Source organism: Hippoglossus hippoglossus, chromosome 9 (assembly GCF_009819705.1).
Source record: "Hippoglossus hippoglossus isolate fHipHip1 chromosome 9, fHipHip1.pri, whole genome shotgun sequence".
NCBI lineage: Eukaryota > Metazoa > Chordata > Actinopteri > Pleuronectiformes > Pleuronectidae > Hippoglossus > Hippoglossus hippoglossus.
Genome location: NC_047159.1, coordinates 22,469,447 through 22,490,626, shown reverse-complemented (window position 1 = coordinate 22,490,626; position 21,180 = coordinate 22,469,447). Strand labels below are relative to the sequence as shown.

Here is a 21,180-nt window from a genome sequence, read left to right as displayed (position 1 = left end):
TGATCAATGGCAGGTAGCCAGACTCTTTACCTTAACGGCAGGTTAACGGACACTGATAGTCAGAACAAAAGACAAGCGTGAAACAGGCCATGTTCATGATCACCCTCTAACTGCACTGCTAGTTATTTAGCTCCAGGGACGAGGAGGTTTGTGCCTAGGTCAGAGTAGACCCCTGTGGAACAAGGCAACCCCTTAATAGTGGCGAAAATTGGTAGTCCTGGAAATCCGGCGTCAGGAAGAGGCAGCACGATGTGCGAAGGCTGTCACTCAAGTAAGACAGGGGAAGTGGATGAAATGGGAGAGCATAGAGAAAAGGAACATCAGCTGGAAGGATCTGTGGGGAATGGAAGCCAGCAGGATAAGCCTCTGCTTAGAGCAACCTATTGAAAGGACCCTGGGAGGATCCTGTTGAAGCGAATGAGAGGAAGAGTCTGCAGTATTCAGACATGGCATTTGAGGCAGAACAACGTGGCTAAAAAGCAATAGCTTGCCCTGTGGTGGTTGGTTGCAGGGGTTTCATTGCAACATCCACCACCAGGTTGCTCAAAGATCTGGGGATTCATGGACAACCCCTGCACCAGACCATAACGTAAACATCAAACACTGCAGAACCCTGCAGCCAATGGCTCTGAATCAGGAGGAAAGATCCCAACTGGGCCCCAAGACGCTAGGGACATGCACCCAGGTCTGATAACCTGTGGTGGGCCTGCCTTAGAAGAGGGTGTCTTGTGATTAAAAGGCCGAAACACCTCATGACACAAAGGTACACAACTGGAGATATGTCCCTAACATCCGCTGGTGGTCACTAACATCTGCTAACATGAACTGGTGGTCAGCATTAATTAGTGCAGTCTATGGGTAGAACGTACAAGGGATATTCTCCATCTTGTCCTATGTTCTAAAATGGGACAGCGTTTATTTAAAAAAGGCATAGAGGTAATGATGTCTGATCTACTGAGCAGGACACATGACTTTCATAGTGTTGCCATACAAGCCAGTAGCCAGTCAGATTTACCTTTAGCCTCAGTGTATCCTCAGGTTCAGCCTGTATTTTTGATCAAAAGGCCAAAACACTTGATGACGCCAAGGCGCACAACTGAAGTTATGACGCTAACGTCTGCTGGTGGTTGGCAACTTAATTTGAGCAGAAGAACTTCAAACGTACAAGGGACATTCACCATCTTATCCTATATTCTAAAACCTGTCACATAAAAGATCAAATATTAACTGTAAATTAAAGATGTCAACACATAACATGAACAACAGTTTTTAAATACTTACACTCTTATTTCACTCAATTTATGATTATTTTATTTAAGCACCATCGAGAGACATGGCTGACTAAGAAAATTAGTTCATGCATGTGATAACATTTTAAACATTTCACATGTGGTGTTTAACAAACTACAAAGTAAAAGTTTGTAGTGTTTATAGACATTACATACACACAATTATTGTAACTTAAAGTTATGTTGTTTTTCTTTAGTTTAAAATATTGTGAAGACTTAAACATTTAATAATTTGTTAATTCAAAATATATATGAATTCTTTATGTTTCCTTTATGTCTAGAATAAGAATTCTGGCGCTTAACATGCTGCTCGTCCAAGAAAACGGCAAACGCTTGATTGGTTGAATCGGTAGAACCATACCGGTAGCTGCCGCGGAGAGGCGCTGTGATTGGCCCGCTGACCCATCAATCATGAAAAAGCCGGTAGTGGAAGGCGGGCTACGGGGCGCTTTTCCGATGTGGTTTTTTCTCCAAGATGGCGGTGCTACCACCGAGTTCCTATGGCGGCTCGTCGCAAATACAATAATTTAGAAAGGTAGTCAGGCGCCCAGTAGGAGACAGTCGTGCCATATTTATCTGTGAGTATTTCTTCAATGTTTTACCTGACTGAGTTTAGCCTAGCTTAGCAGTTCTGCGGACGTAGACGTCTGTCCATCCCGGTGGCTGCTTGCTAGCACATCAGCGTGGACGTTAACGTTACCAGGGCCCCGCTGTGCAGCTGCAGTCTGAGCAGATGCGCTAAGACAAGAGGCTGTGCCATTCCTATATAACATTGAATTAGCTTGTGATATGGACCGGGTTAAACATTAATCGTATACCCAGGCTAAGAGACCCAGGGGAAAGTCATTTGTCAGCAGCTACATGTTAACGTCAGAATAGTAACAGGTACAATGCGCAGTCTTATTAGGCTATTGGTTATAAAGTTGTACTGACATGTACTCTCTCTGGTCCTCTCCTCCAGCCCCTAGAAGATCCCAGTGGAGGATGATCAGTGCCTAGATCCCATATTAAGCTGAATGCATTGTGATTTCCAATAATTGAGACAGTGATTCTGAAAGCTGTCTACATTAATGAAAAGAACAATGTAGTCAGCTTAGCATTTTCTCCTCTGGTACGTGGTCTATACAGGGATGTGCTTCTGCATGAATTGTGGCATTAGATAAGAAGGAAGTTTCTCTACAGGTCAGATTTAAATATACTATATTATTAGCCAGTGTATGTTGTAGTGGCTAACACAGATGAACATGGAGATAGATGATGTTCTACCCCCTCTCCCCTTGGAGCCACCTGATGATTTTGGCCGAGATGAGGGCAGAGCACCTCCACCACCTCCCCTGCAAACGTCCAGTGACGCAGAGGTAATGGACGTTAGCTCTGGTGGTGATGGATACACATACACCCCAGGGGACGAGGAAGCCCAGCCACAGCAGCCCCTCAGCAAGGGCTCAGTCACTTTCTGTAGCCACCTCTCAGATGAGGCCGGTCCCAACCCTGTGTGCCCGAGAACAGCTCGTCACGCTCCCCCGGTCACCAAGTTTCTACCAGACCTCAAGCTGCTCAGAGATGTTAAGATCCGTGTGAGCTTCACTGAAAGTAGCAGCAGCAGCAGCAATAGTAAAGACAGGAAGGTTCTGTACACAGGTGAAGGGCAGGAGGGAGGGAGTGATGATGGCTTAGACGGCCTGAACGGTGAGTTGCATGACTCAACTAGCGAGCAGGAGGCAGCTGAGGGAAGCTCTGGAGCAGGAAACATATGCAGGAGGTCAGAGGAGGCTGAGGTAGATCTGGAAAACAAGGTAGAGTATGCTGTCCTGGATGAGTTGGATGACTTCTACGAGAACTTCCTGGATCAAGACGATGGGGAGCAGGGCGGCTTTAAATCTGAGGTCATAGCTCAGCAGGAGCAAGCAGGTGACGAGGCCGTGGCTTTCTCATATGAGGTACGTCTGCTCTTGTTTCTGCAGTATCCCTTTTCATTGTCAGCTACACACCCAATTTCTTCATCCCTGTCAAACAGTAACATTATAATGATAGAGTATGTACAGTTTGAAAAGTACAATCCTCACAATGCAGGACTTTCCCGAATTGACTGCCATACACTTTGTGTCTTGTACCGAAGATGTATGGTTGATCACTTTTAATCAAAAAGCACCCCAACCTGTATGTAGCAATGAGGACCATGAAATAGCTTCCATGCAGCTTTATAACCAGTTACAATATAACTCACTGGCATTGGGATTGAGGCATTCAAAGCATAACATTTTTTTTTAACATTTGGTAAAAATCTCAACGGCCACTAGTCTTTCTGTTCACAAAGTTGTATCTATAGATAAATCAACACATAACACTGTAATGCTTGGTGTTCACATAGAGAAATATTTTTCAACAAAGTAGTAAGACCTCTGGTGTAGGCAGCAGATATCCAGGCCAGGACTCTTATCTTCTGTTCACCGTACACTTTACTGTCCGACTAGTTTCATTTATCACACAGGTTGAATGTTTCTCCACACAAAACAGAAAACCTTTTTTTTTTTATGTTAAAGGTCTGCATGACATTTTGACTTTTCTGCATATGAATACAGATGCATTAAAAAGCAGATAGCCAATGCATTGCACTTCATAGGTTTTGCCTCTTTTTCTCTCCACACTGTTTACCTGCAGGCAACCAGGGCCTGCTCAAACATGATTAGTCGAATTACAAACCGCATATTCACATCCATAATCTGTTTCTAGAGATTAACCAAAGTGAAACTGCCAGATAGTTCCAAATATTAAGTGCAGAATAGCATTGCGGTGACGTATTTGATGCAAGTATCATGATAGGTTTTTCCTTGAAATTTGCAAAATCACTTATATAGGCTTTGTTGTTTAATAGTGTAGTGTATAGTTTAGTTATTGGCACTAGGGATAAATGGCAGCAACTGTCACTATGTAATTGTAAGAAATATAAATTGGATGTTGCCTAATGGGCCAGTAAGAAAAGAATCAAAACTCCACAACAATTACTGTTGCAACACTGGGAAACCGTTCTGCATCAATAGATACAACAGATTAAATCTGGATCAAATGTCCCATAAGGTAACATACATTTGAGTTTTTCTTTGTCTTTGCTTTGTATTACTGAAAATGACAAGTGAGATACCAAATGAGGTCAGTGACCTTTTTATTTTCCCCAGTAAATGCTGAATTTCCTTTATGCAAGTTAATCAATAGTAACATTGAGGGATAGAAAATGCTAAATGCATCATTTAATTTGTGTTAGTTGTTTATACATTTTAAATATAATTTGTTTCCAAATTCAGAACTGGTAATTTTTACTGTTGTTGAAGTGTAGTTTTGGTTTTTCTTCCTCCAATGTTCAGTTAATTCATCACATCAGGTGAAGTCTCTTCTCAGTTGAAACATAAGAAATTCCTGTAAACCTGTGACCCATCCGTCTCTCCCGGCCCTAACCACTGTCTCTTCCAGGAGGAGTTTGACAACGATGTCGACGCTCTGCTCGAGGAGGGCATGCCAGTGCCAAAAAAGATGCGTCCAGCTGATGACAAAGATGGCGGGGACAGTGATCATCCATCAGATGGTGAAGGAGGTGTTCAGCCTATGATGACCAAGATTAAGACTGTCCTGAAGAGTGAGTGGTGGATCTGTCTGTTTAAGGGTTGGGCTCTATCAACGAATTTGCAGTTGAATGTAGTTTCAGTTCTGAGGGGCACAACATATTCTATTCAGTATGTAGTACATATGTGTATTTTGAAGCCAGTTGAATAGAACAATAGTCTACGGCTGTGTGCACTGCCAATATAGATTACATCACAAGGTTTCCCCCGGGAAACTGCCTTGCAGAGGTGGTAAGACCTGCACAACGAAAGTAGGTAAGCGTTTGTTCTGTGCTGTAGTGCTCAGATATAGTATCATGAAAAAAAAAGAATGACGAAAAATAAAACTACAGGTGAATTCTCATCCTATAAACTGTAGTGTATTTTGTTATTTTTTATTTTAATGTGGAGAGTCAACTCATAGGTGACAGAAGTTATCTCCAAGGTGGGTTTTAACACTCCCATACAAGATTGTCAAACTTAAACCAAACCCCAAAAAATGTTTTAACATAATTCCAAGCCTGTCATGTAACGAGACGCATCACTTAACCACATGATGTAATAATGTTGTAATTTGTGCCTGCATTTGCATTTATCCATTTGCTAGGTCGAGGGCGTCCACCCACTGAGCCTCTACCTGATGGATGGATCATGACATTCCATAACTCAGGCATTCCAGTCTACCTACACAGAGAAACTAGAGTGGTCACCTGGTCCAGACCATATTTCCTCGGGACTGGCAGTATTAGGGTAAGATGCTACACACATTTCATGCCTAAATAACACATCACCCTGATGTAAACAGTGCAGGGGTATTCATCATAGTATTAGTTGCGTCCCCATCCATGTCAGGTCTCTCAACCTAATTGTTGGTTCTATATATTGCTCCTCCTACCAGTTAAATCAGTTTAGGTGGACTCCAGTAGCATGTAGCCCTTCAAATTCTGGGCTTTGTGCTGAGACTCATTGTTGAGGATCTGCCAACAAATGCTTGTTCTATTCATGTCTGTATTTCTTATATCTCTATTCCTATGGTTTTGTAGAGGCCACCCAGCTCTTTCCAAAGTAACACTATGATGTGGTGATAAACCGTCATGTTGGCAGTATCAACTACTACACCACACACCAGTTGTTCTCCTCACTGTACATCCTGCTTCACATCTGCAAACTAGAAAGGGACTTTGAGATCTGGTGTGCCCTTAAGTCCTCTTAAATTCAATCCAGCCATACCAAAGTACACAGTCTAAACACACCTATAGATATAAGTTCCGTAAATATGCCTAATATTTTTCATCAAGGTCTCTGTATTATTTCTTTAGAAATTCACAAGAATTCAGAAAAAAAACTTTTCACTATATTAAATAAAGCAGGAAAAAAACCACTTCATTGATCAGTACCAACATTTTTTGAGTTCTTCCATGACTCATAACACATTCTTTGATTAAGTTGTGTGGTAACCCTTCCAGTCGGTTTTGCATAAATCTGTTTAATAACTAACAAACGCAGATGAAAACATAATCTCCTTGGCCCAAGTAATATTGCAGATATACTCATACATCTCATTCCATTCTTATACATGATGCATATTATTATTGTTTTCACTACCACACTGTACTCAATGTATATTGTTGTTGTTTTTTGCTAATTCTGTTTTAGCTTGTATATTTGTCCAGTATGCAAAATATATATGCATATCGTCTGTTTATTGTCTGCAGCAGTAGAAGGCCACCATCAGCCAGAACCAAATTCCTTGTGCGTGCCAACTCACTTTGCCAAATAAATCTGATTCTGATATGTGACATTACATTGACGACATGTTCTTCCAGTCAGGGGAAATTTAGATTCAATGGGGCTTGTGTGAAATTAGGCAATGCTGGCCATATTGGGCTGCTGGGAAAAAAATTGGGTCCAAATCGATCGCTTAACTGAAAATTGCCACCACTGTATTTTTCGTGGTAGCAGATGGTCTACCCTGTTGAAAATACAGGTATGTATTGGAACTGTTGACACAATCTGTCCCTACTCTTGATTCTTTTTGATACAGAAACATGACCCTCCCACTAGCAGTATCCCTTGCCTGCACTACAAGAAAATGAAGGAACATGAGGAAAGGGAGCTGAACGCGGAGATGGCAGCTAATGCAGTGGCGTCTCCGGTAAAGCCCAGGCTGGAGGCTAATGGTGAAGAGGGAGAAGGCATGTTGGATGCTACAGCCGAGGAGCAGGAAGATGTCCCTCCCTCCATTTTGACTGACGTTGCCCCAAATGGAGAGGGTACCACTGACAACAACCTGCAGGTTAAAGTGATCCGACCTTTTGACATTGCCCTAGGGGCCTTAGGACAAGTCAGGGCCAAAGTGGAAGTGTGCAAGGATGAGTCAGTAGGTAAGAGCTCGTCATAGTATATTGGCACTGAAAGACTTTTGAAAGGTTCTTATGTTTTTGTTGCTTTTTGCCACTAAGTGAACTAACTTGATGAAACCTCTTCACAGAACTTGAAGAGTTTCGTGTGTATCTGGAAAAATGCTTTGACTTTGAACAAGTTACTGTAAAGAAGTTTCGTACTTGGGCTGAGCGAAGGCAGTTCAACAGAGACGTGAAGAGGAAGCAGGCAGAGACAGAGAGGCCCATCCTGCCCGCCAACCAGAAGCTCATCACACTGTCAGTCCAAGATGCTCCCACTAAGAAAGGTAACACATATACAGACTCCTACATATTCTTGTTTTTTATTACCAGTATTTCATTACAGATAGTATCTAATATAAAAACTAATGACTCTACCACAGAACTCCATGGTTGCTCTCTAACTGTTAAAACACAGAAGAACCACACTGTATATACAGTATATATGATGACCAGGGCAAGAATCATTTGTATTCCTTTAAGCAAACTAACAGAATAGTTAACCTCTCTATGTATTTTTAAGAAAGGGTGGAAATCAAGTCTGATAAGTGTAATGTTTGATTGATGAATTTTCAAATTTCAATACATTTTCTTTGAACAGAATTTGTCATCAACCCCAATGGAAAATCTGAAGTTTGCATCTTGCACGAATATATGCAACGTGTCCTCAAGGTTCGACCTGTTTACAACTTTTTTGAATGTGGTAAGTTCTTTTGTTAAGTATCATCCGCTAAGTTTCTCTGTTGAATATCATCTGAAAATCTACTCATGTTCATTCTATTGTCATCTACAACACAGTGCACATTTACATTACCCCCTGTAGCATTTACATGTTTTCCCATGTACAGACATAAGTCTGGCTGTTGTTTCTTATAAATTAAAGGTCACATGTTTAGTTTGACAAGATTTCCATATCAAATGAACCAGATTTTTGTGCCTCACAGAGAACCCAAGTGAACCCTTTGGAGCGTCAGTCATTATAGATGGAGTGACTTACGGCACAGGAACAGCAAGCAGTAAAAAGCTTGCCAAGAATAAAGCTGGTAATTTTATTTATTTACAGTATTCAGCAATGTGATCAGTGTCAAACATATGTATATTACTAGGGCTGCACGATATATATCGAAACTCTATCGGCATCGCAATATCAACAAGCGTGATAGATGTATCACTAAAGACGGCAAAAACTGCGATGAATGGTGTTTCATGCGCCACGCATTCACGTCAATATATTTGGCCAATCAGATGGAGCCCTGCTGCCCTAGATGATAAATTAAAGTCATTCAGATCATTGACGGATTTTTTAGAGAGAAAACAGAATTTGAAAACATTTACAGAAACTGTAAAAAAAACATGTCCAAACATGTATGAAAAGACCCAAATTAACACTGTAGGTGAACATAGTGGAGCTGTGCATGGCTCCCTGGTGTCTGCCCCGACTTTGTGGTGCTGCGGCCGGGCTGTGCGCCCTCTCCTGGCTGTGGAGCTGTCCGTGGTCTCTGTGTCCTTAGCCAGGGACTGTTTGTTTATTTATCGCAAATCATATCTTCATCGCGATATTAAACAATAATATCGTGCAGCCCTATATAATACCCTTAATTAATATGCATAATGATATTCCTCTTCCCTCACAGCGAGTTATCTTTGTGGCACCTTCCAATTCTTACTGTACACAGTAGATAGTTACACTGGTAACTTGTTGCTATGCTACTTCTGTTCTCACTGGTGTTATGATGTACACTGCAGCTCGAGCCACACTGGAAATCCTCATCCCTGACTTTGTGAAGCAGACCTCGGAGGAGAAGCCTTCGGAGGGCGATGAACTGGAGGTACTTTTCTTTTTCCTGTTTTTCAAAGCAATTCATGTTCTTCATATTCAGTGAAATGGAATAGATGAAGCTAAACCTCAACACGCTGAGCACGTAACACAAGTTTTGATTATAGGCATTGCCAAGCTGTTTTCCCTTAAAGTTAATGTATTTTTAAAATAAGAAGTAACACACCAATCATTCAATGTGCTCTTCCCCACAGTATTTTAATCATATCAATATAGAAGACTCAAGGGTGTATGAGCTGACCAACAAAGCAGGACTACTTTCGCCATATCAGATTCTTCATGAGTGCCTTAAAAGGTAAGGGGTGGAACACTCAAACCAACAACAACCTAAATATTGACCAAGTTTAATCATCTGCCAATTTCACAGTTGCCACTCTACTGATCCTGCTCTCTGTCAGGTCAGGTTGCAAATATTGATGAATAAATTGTCCTTTTTTGTTTTTTCTGAAGAAACCATGGGATGGGAGACACCAGCATTAAATTTGAGGTGATCCCAGGAAAGAACCAGAAGAGTGAATATGTGATGACATGTGGGAAACATACTGTGCGTGGCTGGTGTAAGTAGATCCTCCTTTAACCACATAGTGATGATGAACCACTCGAACCGTTTTTTCAGACATGATCTGCGGGTAAAATCTGGAGAATTGGCTACTGGGGGGGTTCATCACTGAAAACTAAACCTTACACATCACATTGCACATGTTGATATTATTACATACATTTTTTTTTTTTTTTTCTTGAATTGTGCAGAATTAAAAATATTTGATTACATAGCTTAAATTGCTCAAGGAGTAATGGACATTTTATAAAACAGTGTCATGCTAATATACATCTCTAAGTTTTACTCTTGACATTCATATCATAATAGAAGCCATTTCATTTAGGTAAAGTGCTTACTAGAAGCAACAAATCATTATAATGCCCGTTTTCTCTTTTTATTTGAATTACCCCGACTGACTTTGTGATGCTTGCTAGTCTTTCACAGTAGTCTTTCTTTTATGTGATGCTAATGTGTCTTTCAAATAGACACATTAGCATCACATAATGATACGTTTTTTCACTTTAATTGTCTTTTTCAACAGGCAAGAACAAGAGGGTTGGCAAACAACTAGCGTCTCAGAAGATCTTGCAGATGCTTCATCCCCACGTCAAGAACTGGGGCTCGCTGCTGCGCATGTATGGCCGAGAGAGCAATAAGATGGTAAAGAAGGTAGGTTCTGTATTCAGAACTAACTAAAGCCTCTGAGGTCGTTGGAAAAATGTTTACTTTTATTGGTGTTTTCCATCTTTATTTGCTGCTTGCCAACTCAAGCTGTCAAGATGTCTTTTCAACATAAAACCCTCTCACTCAAGTTACTTGTCTCTTTGGAAAAACATCTGTATGGCATCAATCACCATTGTATTTAATTTATAACTGGCATGTTGATTCCACATTGCCTTGTGAACATTGTTCACGACAGAACAGCCAGTGAAATATGTTTCAGATTTTTAAAAAAGGTCATTTGTTGCAGGAGAACTCTGACAAGAGTGTGATCGAGCTGCAGCAGTTTGCCAAAAAGAACAAGCCAAACCTTCACATCTTGAACAAACTGCAAGAAGAAATGACAAAACTAGCCACGCATAGGGTGAGTAGAGATCTGTTGTGTAGAAAATACTGTATAATGTATTGTTTTTCTGTCAAGCGTAAAACTTAAATCCTTTTGTCCTTTTGTTTTTCGCCGGTTGTTTGTTTCTGATACATTTATCTTTTCTTCCATCACTAAGAACCTGAAGGGTTTACTTAGTGTACGTCAATGGAAATGTTCTCACCAGAGAGCTCATTGAAGGAAAGACGAGGTGGTAGTTTTAATCCAAATGAAGCACTGAACTTCTTCAGGGGAAATGGTAAATCTGAAGGGCCTCAATTAGTGGGACTCTGTCTTATTGCAGCTTAACTGAGGCGTAGAAGACGAGTGCATTACAATAGACATCTTGACTGGTGTAGCCTGCAGTCCCAGCTTCACAAAATGACATTGCCACTGGCAAAATTGTACATTTCAGAACAGCTAAAAATATTGTTAATGGTTATTTTATTGTAATTTAATTCCAGGAGGAGACAAGAAAGAAACCCAAGATGACCATAATGGAGTCCGCCCAGCCAGGAAGCGAACCTCTCTGCACAGTGGACGTCTGAGTCTCGGAATCACTGAACCACAGCACTGAAAACCCCGGTCACTGTCAGACTTACTACACACCCCCACCCATCACTTAATTATGCATCACTGAGATCTAATGGCAATATAGTTCCACATAGAGCAGGCTGGTAGAACTGCTTTGCTTCCTTTGTTCACGTTGTTTTGGATCAGCTGGTAGATGGAAGGTGAGGACTAAATGCACAACAGACCGTAGAGCAAATATCATCTACCTCTTTAGATGCACCCTTGCTATGGCACTAGGAGAAAAAGAAAAATCACCCAGGGTGCAGAGACGTTAACATGGCTTGACAACAGATGAACCACATCAAAATAAAACTGCATGCTTCTTTGACTGCAAAAACCACTACTCCGTTGGTTTTGTTTTGAAGTGTTTTTAAAACAGTCGGCGAACCTTACCATACCCGCACCTCTTATTAGTTTTGTTTGTGCTTCAAGTATTTGGAAAAGACTACTAATATTAGTGTATTTATACCATTCATTTAATTGGGAAACAAAGTCACTTGTTTATACTGTATTTTAACTCTAGGTGTTCTGGATATTTTTTGGTGAAATACAAAAAACTAGTTTCTCCTCAGAACAGACAGTTGCTGTCTTGGTTTGCACGATTAAAAAATTAAAAAAAACATGTTGAAGTGATCTCTTTTCAGAGCTATTGTCATGCACTCGTTTCCTGTCGGATATTTTCGTTGACTGATCATGCTGTCGGTAAAGAAATAACTGCTTTTTGGAATGTTTGGAGATGACTCCTTGTATTTGTTTGCCTTTTTTTGCTTTGGTAATGCAACAAACTGACGTCCTGCTCCCCAGGCTCAGGGCCCGGTCTCACATACAGGAATGTTTCAGTGGTGAACGCCTCCTGTTCACTTCCAATCTGTGAGAGTGAGGGCGCAAATAAAACACTCACTTCTTGTGGCGAAACAAATCGCAGCGTTGGGTTTGCGTGGAAATCTGACCTGCGATATTTGCTTAGCTTTCACACACACGTGTGACGGTGTCCTAACACTTCAGTAAACCCAAGCACATGGCCACAGTGTTACTGAAAAGGTGAAAGATCTTTTACACTCTTAGTTCTTGCTAGCTTTTTCTTGTACTAATGCCATGCACACACTATAACCACGTTACTGTTGCTTTTCATTTAAAAAAAACTCCAGTTGGCTACATGTTGCCTTAGTTAATCCATTTCATGAAGGGTTTAGAGTATATACAGTACATTGGACCTAAAACACCCTTCAACAGGGACTGGAAAGACCAAGCCCCCCTTAACTTGATGAAGCATTTACCGTTTAGCCAGTTAGTATTTTTTTAGATTAAGAAGACAGCCTATACAACAAGTATGTGCAGATTCTTTTCAAGACTCATCTTAATGGATCGTGTTATTTTGTTTGTGTACGTCTGCTATTGTCATGACAACAGATCATACTTTTTTAACCATTTTTCAAATGGCAGCCTCGCAAAATGTAGTCGGCACACTGACATGAAAAAAATGCGATCAAGTCATTGAGTCCAACAGGAGCTGATGAGAACTGTGTATACCAAAGCTTCCATGCTGTCTTATGCATTTTATAGAAGAGTTAATGTTGCAAACTGTACATTAGAATCATTTATAACAAAGGATAATACAAACATAAGTTGCTGGATCAAAATAGAAACTGCTGTTCATTCTGTCAAATATTGGGTCTGTCTTTTTTTTTTTTTCGTGAGGACACATCAGTTTAAACAAGGCTGTTGTGATATTGTAGTTTGCTTTAAGAATGTGCTTTCTCCTCTGTGCGTGTGTAGTCTTGCCAAGTGTATGTCAGTGTGAGAAGACAGGAAAAAAAAACAATGCTTTTATATGTGTTACCGTTGAGTTGTTCCAATGAATCGTTTGAGATGTTGCCTAGAAAAATGATGTATTGCAATCTGAGCTCCATGACTTCAGTGATATTTGTTATGCAAAAATAAAATATCTTGACTGACTAAAGAGGCTTTTTTTATTATGTCAGTAAATGAGAAAAGAAGTTTATTAAAGGAAAAAGCTGTTTATTCCACAGTACCCGCTTGTGCTGTATAGTCCTGGATAACAGTTGAACAAAGAGTTTGAATTCAAGAATCAAGTACAAATTTTACAAGATGCAATTTAGTTAGTCCTGTTATGAAAATAAAGGGGAAACATGTAGGAATAAGCAGCAAGAAGAACCCATGCTCTATGAAACCCTTTTGAATATCACACAGATGTAACCAATGATAACCACAGTCGCCCATTCCCAAACATTAGCTCCTCCACAAGAGACAATTTCCTTTAGGTTTGTGGTTCTTTCAGAATAAACAATTTCTTGCTCAATCTTTTCAAAGTCCTGATACTAGTGATAATGTGCTGATGTGATAAAAGTGCTTCTTTATTTGTGACAAGATGCTCCACAATACTAATTTTAACACAGGCGACTGGGATCTGATATTTCCCCTCTTGAATGACACTTTGCATAAAATCATGACTTAAATTCTCAAAATCATCAACCCCCCGTTTAAGTGGCCCTAAACCTCGGTCATATTAAGACAGCCAACAATAAAAATAAATTCTCAAACTGAAAAGCAGGCGAAGAGACTCATGAAGCTCAGTAAAGCAAATCCAGTACAATACATACTGTAAGAAAACTGTTTATTTGAAGCACTAGACAATTCCTTATTGTAACATAAGTAGACTTTACTGTATGAGACATTGGTGAGTGTTAAAGGATATTGTTCGGATAAATTGACTTTTAAAGAATAAGGTCATACAGATATTTAAACAAAATGATGTTAGCATCAATTTTGAAGGATTTCAAATGCTTTTAAGAGCTGAGTGCGTGCATACATTTCAAATATGGACTGCCTGTAAGACTAAGAAGCAGTCTGTTCCTGGTTGCTGCTGCTGCTCTGCTGCTTCTGGGGTTCGTAGTCCACTCTCTCCAGCAGCAGAATCATCTCCATGTGCATGGTCTGAGGGAACAGGTCCACGGCCAAGGCTCGCACCGGACGGAACGGAGCTCCATGAACTCTGTTGGACGGTGCTCTGCACAGACTAAAAGAGCAAGTTCCAACATAAGAGTCATTACTTTGTAGAACTAGTCACTCTCTTTCTAAGTGATGTCTGCTCTGAAAACAGAAATGAACAATGTTACAACTCACTCGATGAAGTTGGCCATGGCTGCCTTTGCATTGCACGCCACGTAAATCAGCCTCTTCAGGTGCTGTGCTCTACGGATGGCAAGAATCACCTTGGAATCTGTGTTTGGTTAAAACAGATTATTTTAACATGCGACACACTAAAAGTGGGTGGAATCCATTTTCAATTTGTGGTCGTTTACTCACGTAGTCCCGCCCTCGGTGGATCCACGATGGCCGTGACACTGGGTGAGACGAGAGCGTTGAGAATGTTGGGGAGCACGTCCTCCGCTTTACCACAGTGAAATTCAACATTACTTAGTCCTGGAAATACAAACAAGTCATGAGTTAATTGTTTGTCTTTTATTTAAAACAAGACTAGTGCAGTGCTTGTTGGAAACCTGCCTTTTAGGAATGGACTGTTTCTTGTGTTAATGTTGTGGAGCTACTTCAGAACTAGTCCTTGTCATTAGTGAGGCCTCTTTGCACAGTGTGCTGTATGTTGTATGCAGAGCTTTTTATAAACAGACAATGGTACAGAATCAAGTTTGAAAACTTTGTGTTCATCATACCTGGTTTATCTGAAATGAAGCCGTTATGTGTCCATGATCAATTGTCTTCTGTTTATTAAAGTGAATGTATTTAATAAAATGAAACTGGATTTGCTTTATGTTTTCAAATCGCACCAAATTTAACACTGCACTCTCCTGGACCATTATCAATACACATGTCAAGTGTGAAGCTGATAAGATGAGGAGTTCTCGACAATTGCAATTATACAAAATATAATCTATTGATACTTTCAATTCTGTTGACATTCTGACATCAAATAATGACATTTCAAACAGCATATAACTGCCATCAGTGTGATGATAGCTGGTGTCCTACCATTGACTTTTGTATTGACTTTGGCATCCTCCACTGCTTCCTGGCACAGCTCGATCCCAATCACCTTCTTTACCCTCTGGAGACACAAATCAGACGGTTTATATTCAGTCATGAACATTAAAAGGGTCATTCATCATCTCAAATTTCAGAGAATCACGTCACCAACATGCACCACAGAAATGTCAGTTTTAGTTTTTATAGCACATTCTCAGGCATCAAACTTTACCTTCGCCAGAGAGATGCCAATGGTCCCTGTGCCACAGCACACGTCCAGTACTGTGCTGTCCTGGTCCAGCTGGGCCCACTCCCCCACAGTCGAGTACAGCACCTCTGCAGCTCCTGTGTTCACCTGCCAGGTCACACACACACACACACACACACACACACACACACACACACACACACACACACACACACACACACACACACACACACACACACACACACACACACACACACACACACACACACACACACACACACACACACACACACACACACACACACACGTGTATCGCCTGTGCACTTTGTGTATGGAGGCTTTACAGCTGTTCCATAGCAGGAAGCATCATTTACACAACTACAAACAGAGCATGAGGTTGAGAACCTTTGAGGTGAATCCTACCTGGAAGAAGGAGTGAGGGGATATTCTGAATTTTAGACCCAGCAGCTCTTCATGGATGCAGCTCTCTCCAGCTACCAGCTCACAGGGCAAGTCCTCTGGGTTAGGGGATTTCCTTCACAGCCAACAACACAGCAGGTTCAGCTGAATGGATCTTATTATTCTGATGACTGTAAGTCTCTAACTGCTCCCTCCCCCCCTTACCTTTGACCCTCTCTAACAAAGTAAAGAGAGGTCACGCCGCTGGCTTTCCCCTCTCCCTCGGTGAAGTGCTCCTTCATGGAGCTCTTCAGCGCGTTGAGCTCCTCTTCTTCAATTTTCTTGGAGTCATTGAACAAGAAAAAGAGGTCAAGGGGTGAAATCTAACAATCTGTCTAATGTTAAATTGTTTTATTTTATTTAATCAGACAGTTAGACCTGAGAACATGTGATCACCTGTGGGTTGAAGAACACTACAGCCATGGCTTGTTTGGTCCTCGTCGTTCGTACAGTCAGCTGCTTCCAGTGTCCCTCATACGTCTCAGGACTGTACACAGAGTACGGTGTTGTCCTGTTGGCAAAATCAAGATTTGATGCAATAGAGGAAACATTCTGTAAAGATTTCCTGTTCTTAAAACACATTTTAACTACCTAATAAACTTTTGAAACTCGCAGACCACTCTCTTGGCCTCGGCTGAGACGTGACACGTCTCTGCCGGCCCCACCACAGCACACGAGCCTCCTTTGTATTTCCCCAGACGGAAACCGATGGTCTTGTCTTCACCGTCTGCCCCGACTGAGATGAGGAACTCACACTTGTTTCTGTACCCGGTCTGCCACGACATGACAGGGAAATGTGGACAGGATTGGAAGTGTTAGACTACTAAAATTGAATAAGACTGAAATATTATGAAACAATAGAAGTGAACAAAGCCACTGACAGCACTTAGAACTTTGAGCTGTACTGTAAAGCACTGTGACTGGTCATCAAGACTAGAAAAGTGCTTTATAAATACAGACCATTGTAAATGACTCAGTATATTTCTTAAATGTTTGATGTATATAAGCCTACCCATTTTATAATTTATGGTTATATACTGTACTACGCCTTTTTCTTTCTGTACAGCACATTGAAGGACCTCTGTCTGCTAATGGGCAATTAATAAATGAACAATCTTTGGGTTTCGTACTGTTTGGACTGAGAGTCATTTGAAGACGTCACCCTGGGAAACACTTTTTTTTGACATTTTCTTATATTTTGTTGATTACATTATTCAATGAGATCATGAAAGTAGTTGTATATATATATAGCTGTGCAGAGGCTGATGTTCAGTAAGACCCAAGTTAGACCCAATGTGTGACTGCACCTGTGTAGGAGATGGTTGAATAGCTTCCAGGGGACAACACATTTTGTTGTATTTCCCTTTCTGTGCAAAGAGCCACGGCAGCATGGCTTTGTTGGTGCTTCCAATCTCTCTGAAAAAGAAACAGTGGGACATTTATCTTGAAGTTGTTAACTGTATGATGTGGATATTTTCCACTGCAGACACACAGAGCTCTTTCACCTCCGTCATGTTTTTGCAGAATCGACTTGTACAATAGATAAATCCATCAATAAAACTGTCAAAATAACTTATTGTATGGGGAGTTGTGTTTTCCATATCATTATAAACATGGTTAAGTTGGAAGCCATTAAATGCATTTGGTCTTCACGAAAACAAACGATATACAAGATTATTTGCATATAGAGGAGGAGGTGAGATCCGATCACAAGTGGTCACAGGAGACACATTCTAGGAGCATTTTAATACCGGGGGTGAACGGATGAACTAAGAGCTGTCCACTTATGATCAGATGATTATACCTGATAATATAAGGTGTTAACAGGGCCAGTGACACCACCTACTTTGCCAGCCTCTGCAGAACCCCCACCACCTCCTGCTCCTTCCTCCTCAGCTGCTCCTCATAAGGCACATTCCACAGAGGAGTCACCACATTGGCTATCTGGACGCTGAGCGGCTCCTCTTCCTGGTCGCCCTCTGCCCGCTTGGATGGGGGCTGCCCTCCCGCGCCCTCTCCCTCCTCCTCCTGCCTCCTCTTCTTCAGGATGGGGTCAGCTTTGGGTTTGGCCAGCCTGACGCTCAGCACTTGGCCCTTCCACAGCATGCCGTGCACCATCTTCATGGCCTTGTCACGCTCCTCCTCGTTCATAAAGGTGACGAAGGCGAACAGGTGCTTGCCAAACAGCTTGATCTTGTGCGGGTTGAGGCCGTGCCTGGCCAGGAACTTCTTCAGGTCGTTGAAGCCGACGAACTTGGGCAGATTCCTGATCTCCACTTTGTAGATCTCGGACGTGAAAAGGTCCTCTTTGATGTAGCGGTACACGTCAGAGGCCGCCTCGCTCTCATCTTCCCCAGCTTTGACGTCAGGCTTTACACCATCAGGGCTGGAGTCCTGGGGGAGGACATCAGGTGTCTCTTCCTTTGAGGGGGGCGTATCAGCCAGTGGGCTGTCACTTACATCTGCCATCACTCTGCTGGGTGGACACATAAACAACACAGTAAACAGGCAGAATGTGACATATGCTCAAAAATGTGTGTGAGGAAGAAGTGTTGTATTAAAGTCCCTGTAAAACATGTTTAATCTACCTCTGTGTGTGAAATGTGCTTTTTAAATAAAAATTGCCTGGCAAATTAATAATAGAAAGATTCATAAACATTTTAAAAAAGGAAGGGGGCAGTACTCTCTCTAAACAAGCGTTTTCCATTGGTCCCTGATTTTGGCTCCCTCAGTCTTTTTTCCACAATGTTCAGCCACTGCTCTGAAGTTGGTGGATTTCATTTCAGCCAGCTCCTTGTGATGGCCTTTTTACATCCAAGTGTCAAAACGTTGAAGAGATAGATGTCTGTCTTTAGAATGATGTCATCTAGTATCAACCCCAGGTACAAAAATTCCAGGGATCCTCAGAAGTCTTGTGACATAAAACATTCTCAAGGATCATCTGAATAACCCGGTCACAGAACGGTTGGACTTTTATGCATGAGCAGAAATGGGATAAGCAGTATAGATGGACGAATGGACACACTGCCTCCAGTTATTTACTGTGAACCAAATTGTTTAGTTTGTATGAGAGGCGTACAAAAAATTCCTTCATCCCTCCATCTTGGTAGTTGTCTGTGTTCTGACCAATGCCAGTACCAACCTCTTTAATGTTGAACTCCCGTTCCCATTTCAATGTAACATTCAGTAAGTCTATCACATGTCGTTTTTGTAAACTACTGTACAGTTTAGAGGTTTTTGTTTGTTGTTAACGGCTTTTCACAATAAAACGACTTGATAACTGCACAGAGTTTAGTCAAACGTCATTGTTTATGTGACGTCACGTCTGCAAAACATTAATACGTTTAAATGAGACGTAGAAAACAGCTGCACTTTATAACAGGGACATGCACATGCGCTAGTTGCATTTGAGGACGTGAGTTTTGTGTGCATGTCACAATAAAAGCCTGCACACAGGAATACATCGTTAGCTACAGGCTGAAGTGGAGATTTACTGAAGCGGCTCTTTCTTATTTGAAACCAGCGCCTCTAAAGCATCTAATGTTAAAATGTGACAGCTTCCTCTGCTGTTAAACCTCAGCCACAGTGAACATGCGTCTTACCTCCTCTCAGTTAAATGCAGCTGCACCACTCACTTAAACACACAGGGCGCCGCCATGTTGATTTCGCCACGTGCTCCGTGACCTTTCAACTTTCTTAAAGTGGTAGTAGTACCTTCCCGGGACTCGATCGTCATTTGTGTCATTGGGTTTTAGTCTCTTTGTCGTCTGTGAATCTCTGTTCAACAAAATTAAAGCTTCTCTTTCATTGTCTTAATGTGTCTTGAAACCAGGTGGAACACAAAAGACACACAAACGTGACAATCACATACATAAAACAACACACAACATACATAGGCGGCAACAAGTTGTATTGTATGTTGTATGTATCTAATAAACAAAATAAAGTAATTATAGATGCATGTGTATAAAGTGTGTAAAGTCCTCAAATAAAAAGTTACATTGATCTAATATACACCAAACAGACCATCACATATGGATTACATTATTATATATAGTATATATGTATTGTATTATTGGCCCAACTTTCTCTCTCTTTTTATAAACTGAAGTCAGCAAACTAAACTAAGTGACGTGGAATAAGGTTCAGTGTGGAAATCTATAATGTCAAATGTTTTTCTTCAATGTGGCTTCAAATCGTGACCAATATGGTGTAACTATTTATTCATTGGAATAGAATGTAAAGTAATACCTACAGTGCATGTTGAACAAAAGGTGGTATACAGGATCCATAGAGGCCCAAGGTTCATTTTAATATTAAAAATCATAAAACCCTCATTGTTTTTTATTGTATGACAGTGTATCCTCACTGTTTCTTCTTTATCCTGATCGAGTTATTCATAAAGCTCTACTTATACTTTATATTTCAGTAACATTGGGTCTTTTTCAGAAATGCGACATTTTTCTTCAATATAAAATGTATATAAAGTATTGATAGAAAGATATTTTATACTTTATTGACAACTTATACACACAAGACTGTCTATGCCAAGGGTAAACAATTAAAAATAACAAAAAAACTAATAGATAACGAAAGAAAAAGGGAAGGAAAAAATCCAGGCTTTAGGCATCAGCAGTCCTTAAGTATTTGTCAAACACAGAGTTGGATTTAATTGAGTTCTTAATGTGGCGCCACATTGATGCAGTTCTGGATCGAAAGGTTCAAGACAAACCAATTGCACAAAGAATATAATATCTTTATCCACCTCACAAGAATAAATGATCTTTCATCCCGGGAACTGAATATTTAGTCCAATATATTGTTACAGCTTTAAAAACTTGTATGCATAGGAACATTGCAGATGTGCTTGTCACAGAAAATAACCAGCTAAAATGACTGTTAAATAAACACACAAATATATATATACACACTACCGTTCAAAAGTTTGGGGTCACCCAGACAATTTCGTGTTTTCCATGAAAACTCACACTTTTATTTATCAAATGAGTTGCAAAATGAATAGAAAATATAGTCAAGACATTGACAAGGTTAGAAATAATGATTTTTATTTGAAATTTTGTTCTTCAAACTTTGCTTTCGTCAAAGAATGCTCCATTTGCAGCAATTACAGCATTGCAGACCTTTGGCATTCCTGAAGCCCACGCTTCCTGAAGCACCTCCCACAAGTT

The 21,180-nt window shown here is 40.8% G+C and overlaps 2 protein-coding genes across 4 annotated transcripts; one reads left to right on the top strand and one right to left on the bottom strand.

Annotated features, from left to right (window-relative positions):
- Positions 1–1,729: 1,729 nt before the first annotated feature.
- Positions 1,730–12,449, top strand: dgcr8 (DGCR8 microprocessor complex subunit). 2 transcript variants are annotated; one of them, XM_034595946.1, is made up of 14 exons: positions 1,730–1,867; positions 2,251–3,229; positions 4,758–4,920; positions 5,493–5,635; positions 6,930–7,269; positions 7,377–7,574; positions 7,889–7,990; positions 8,232–8,330; positions 9,034–9,116; positions 9,319–9,419; positions 9,575–9,681; positions 10,207–10,334; positions 10,636–10,749; positions 11,214–12,449. In XM_034595946.1, the coding sequence occupies exons 2-14, from the start codon at positions 2,528–2,530 to the stop codon at positions 11,295–11,297; spliced, it is 2,364 nt and encodes a 787-aa protein (XP_034451837.1). In that variant the 5' UTR covers positions 1,730–1,867; positions 2,251–2,527; the 3' UTR covers positions 11,298–12,449. The 2 variants fall into 2 exon arrangements, with proteins under 2 accessions (XP_034451837.1, XP_034451838.1); XM_034595947.1 differs by lacking the exons at positions 10,207–10,334; positions 10,636–10,749; positions 11,214–12,449 and adding an exon at positions 9,763–9,851 and having other exon boundaries at positions 1,747–1,867; positions 9,575–9,693.
- Positions 12,450–13,946: 1,497 nt separating this feature from the next.
- trmt2a (tRNA methyltransferase 2 homolog A) lies at positions 13,947–19,727 on the bottom strand. 2 transcript variants are annotated; one of them, XM_034595957.1, is made up of 12 exons: positions 19,594–19,727; positions 17,838–18,471; positions 17,299–17,407; positions 16,583–16,764; positions 16,388–16,502; positions 16,157–16,272; positions 15,956–16,067; positions 15,557–15,679; positions 15,331–15,406; positions 14,650–14,766; positions 14,467–14,563; positions 13,947–14,359 (listed from the first exon to the last, which is right to left on the bottom strand). In XM_034595957.1, the coding sequence occupies exons 2-12, from the start codon at positions 18,458–18,460 to the stop codon at positions 14,179–14,181; spliced, it is 1,851 nt and encodes a 616-aa protein (XP_034451848.1). In that variant the 5' UTR covers positions 18,461–18,471; positions 19,594–19,727; the 3' UTR covers positions 13,947–14,178. The 2 variants fall into 2 exon arrangements, with proteins under 2 accessions (XP_034451848.1, XP_034451849.1); XM_034595958.1 differs by having other exon boundaries at positions 17,838–18,467; positions 19,594–19,686.
- Positions 19,728–21,180: the final 1,453 nt, after the last annotated feature.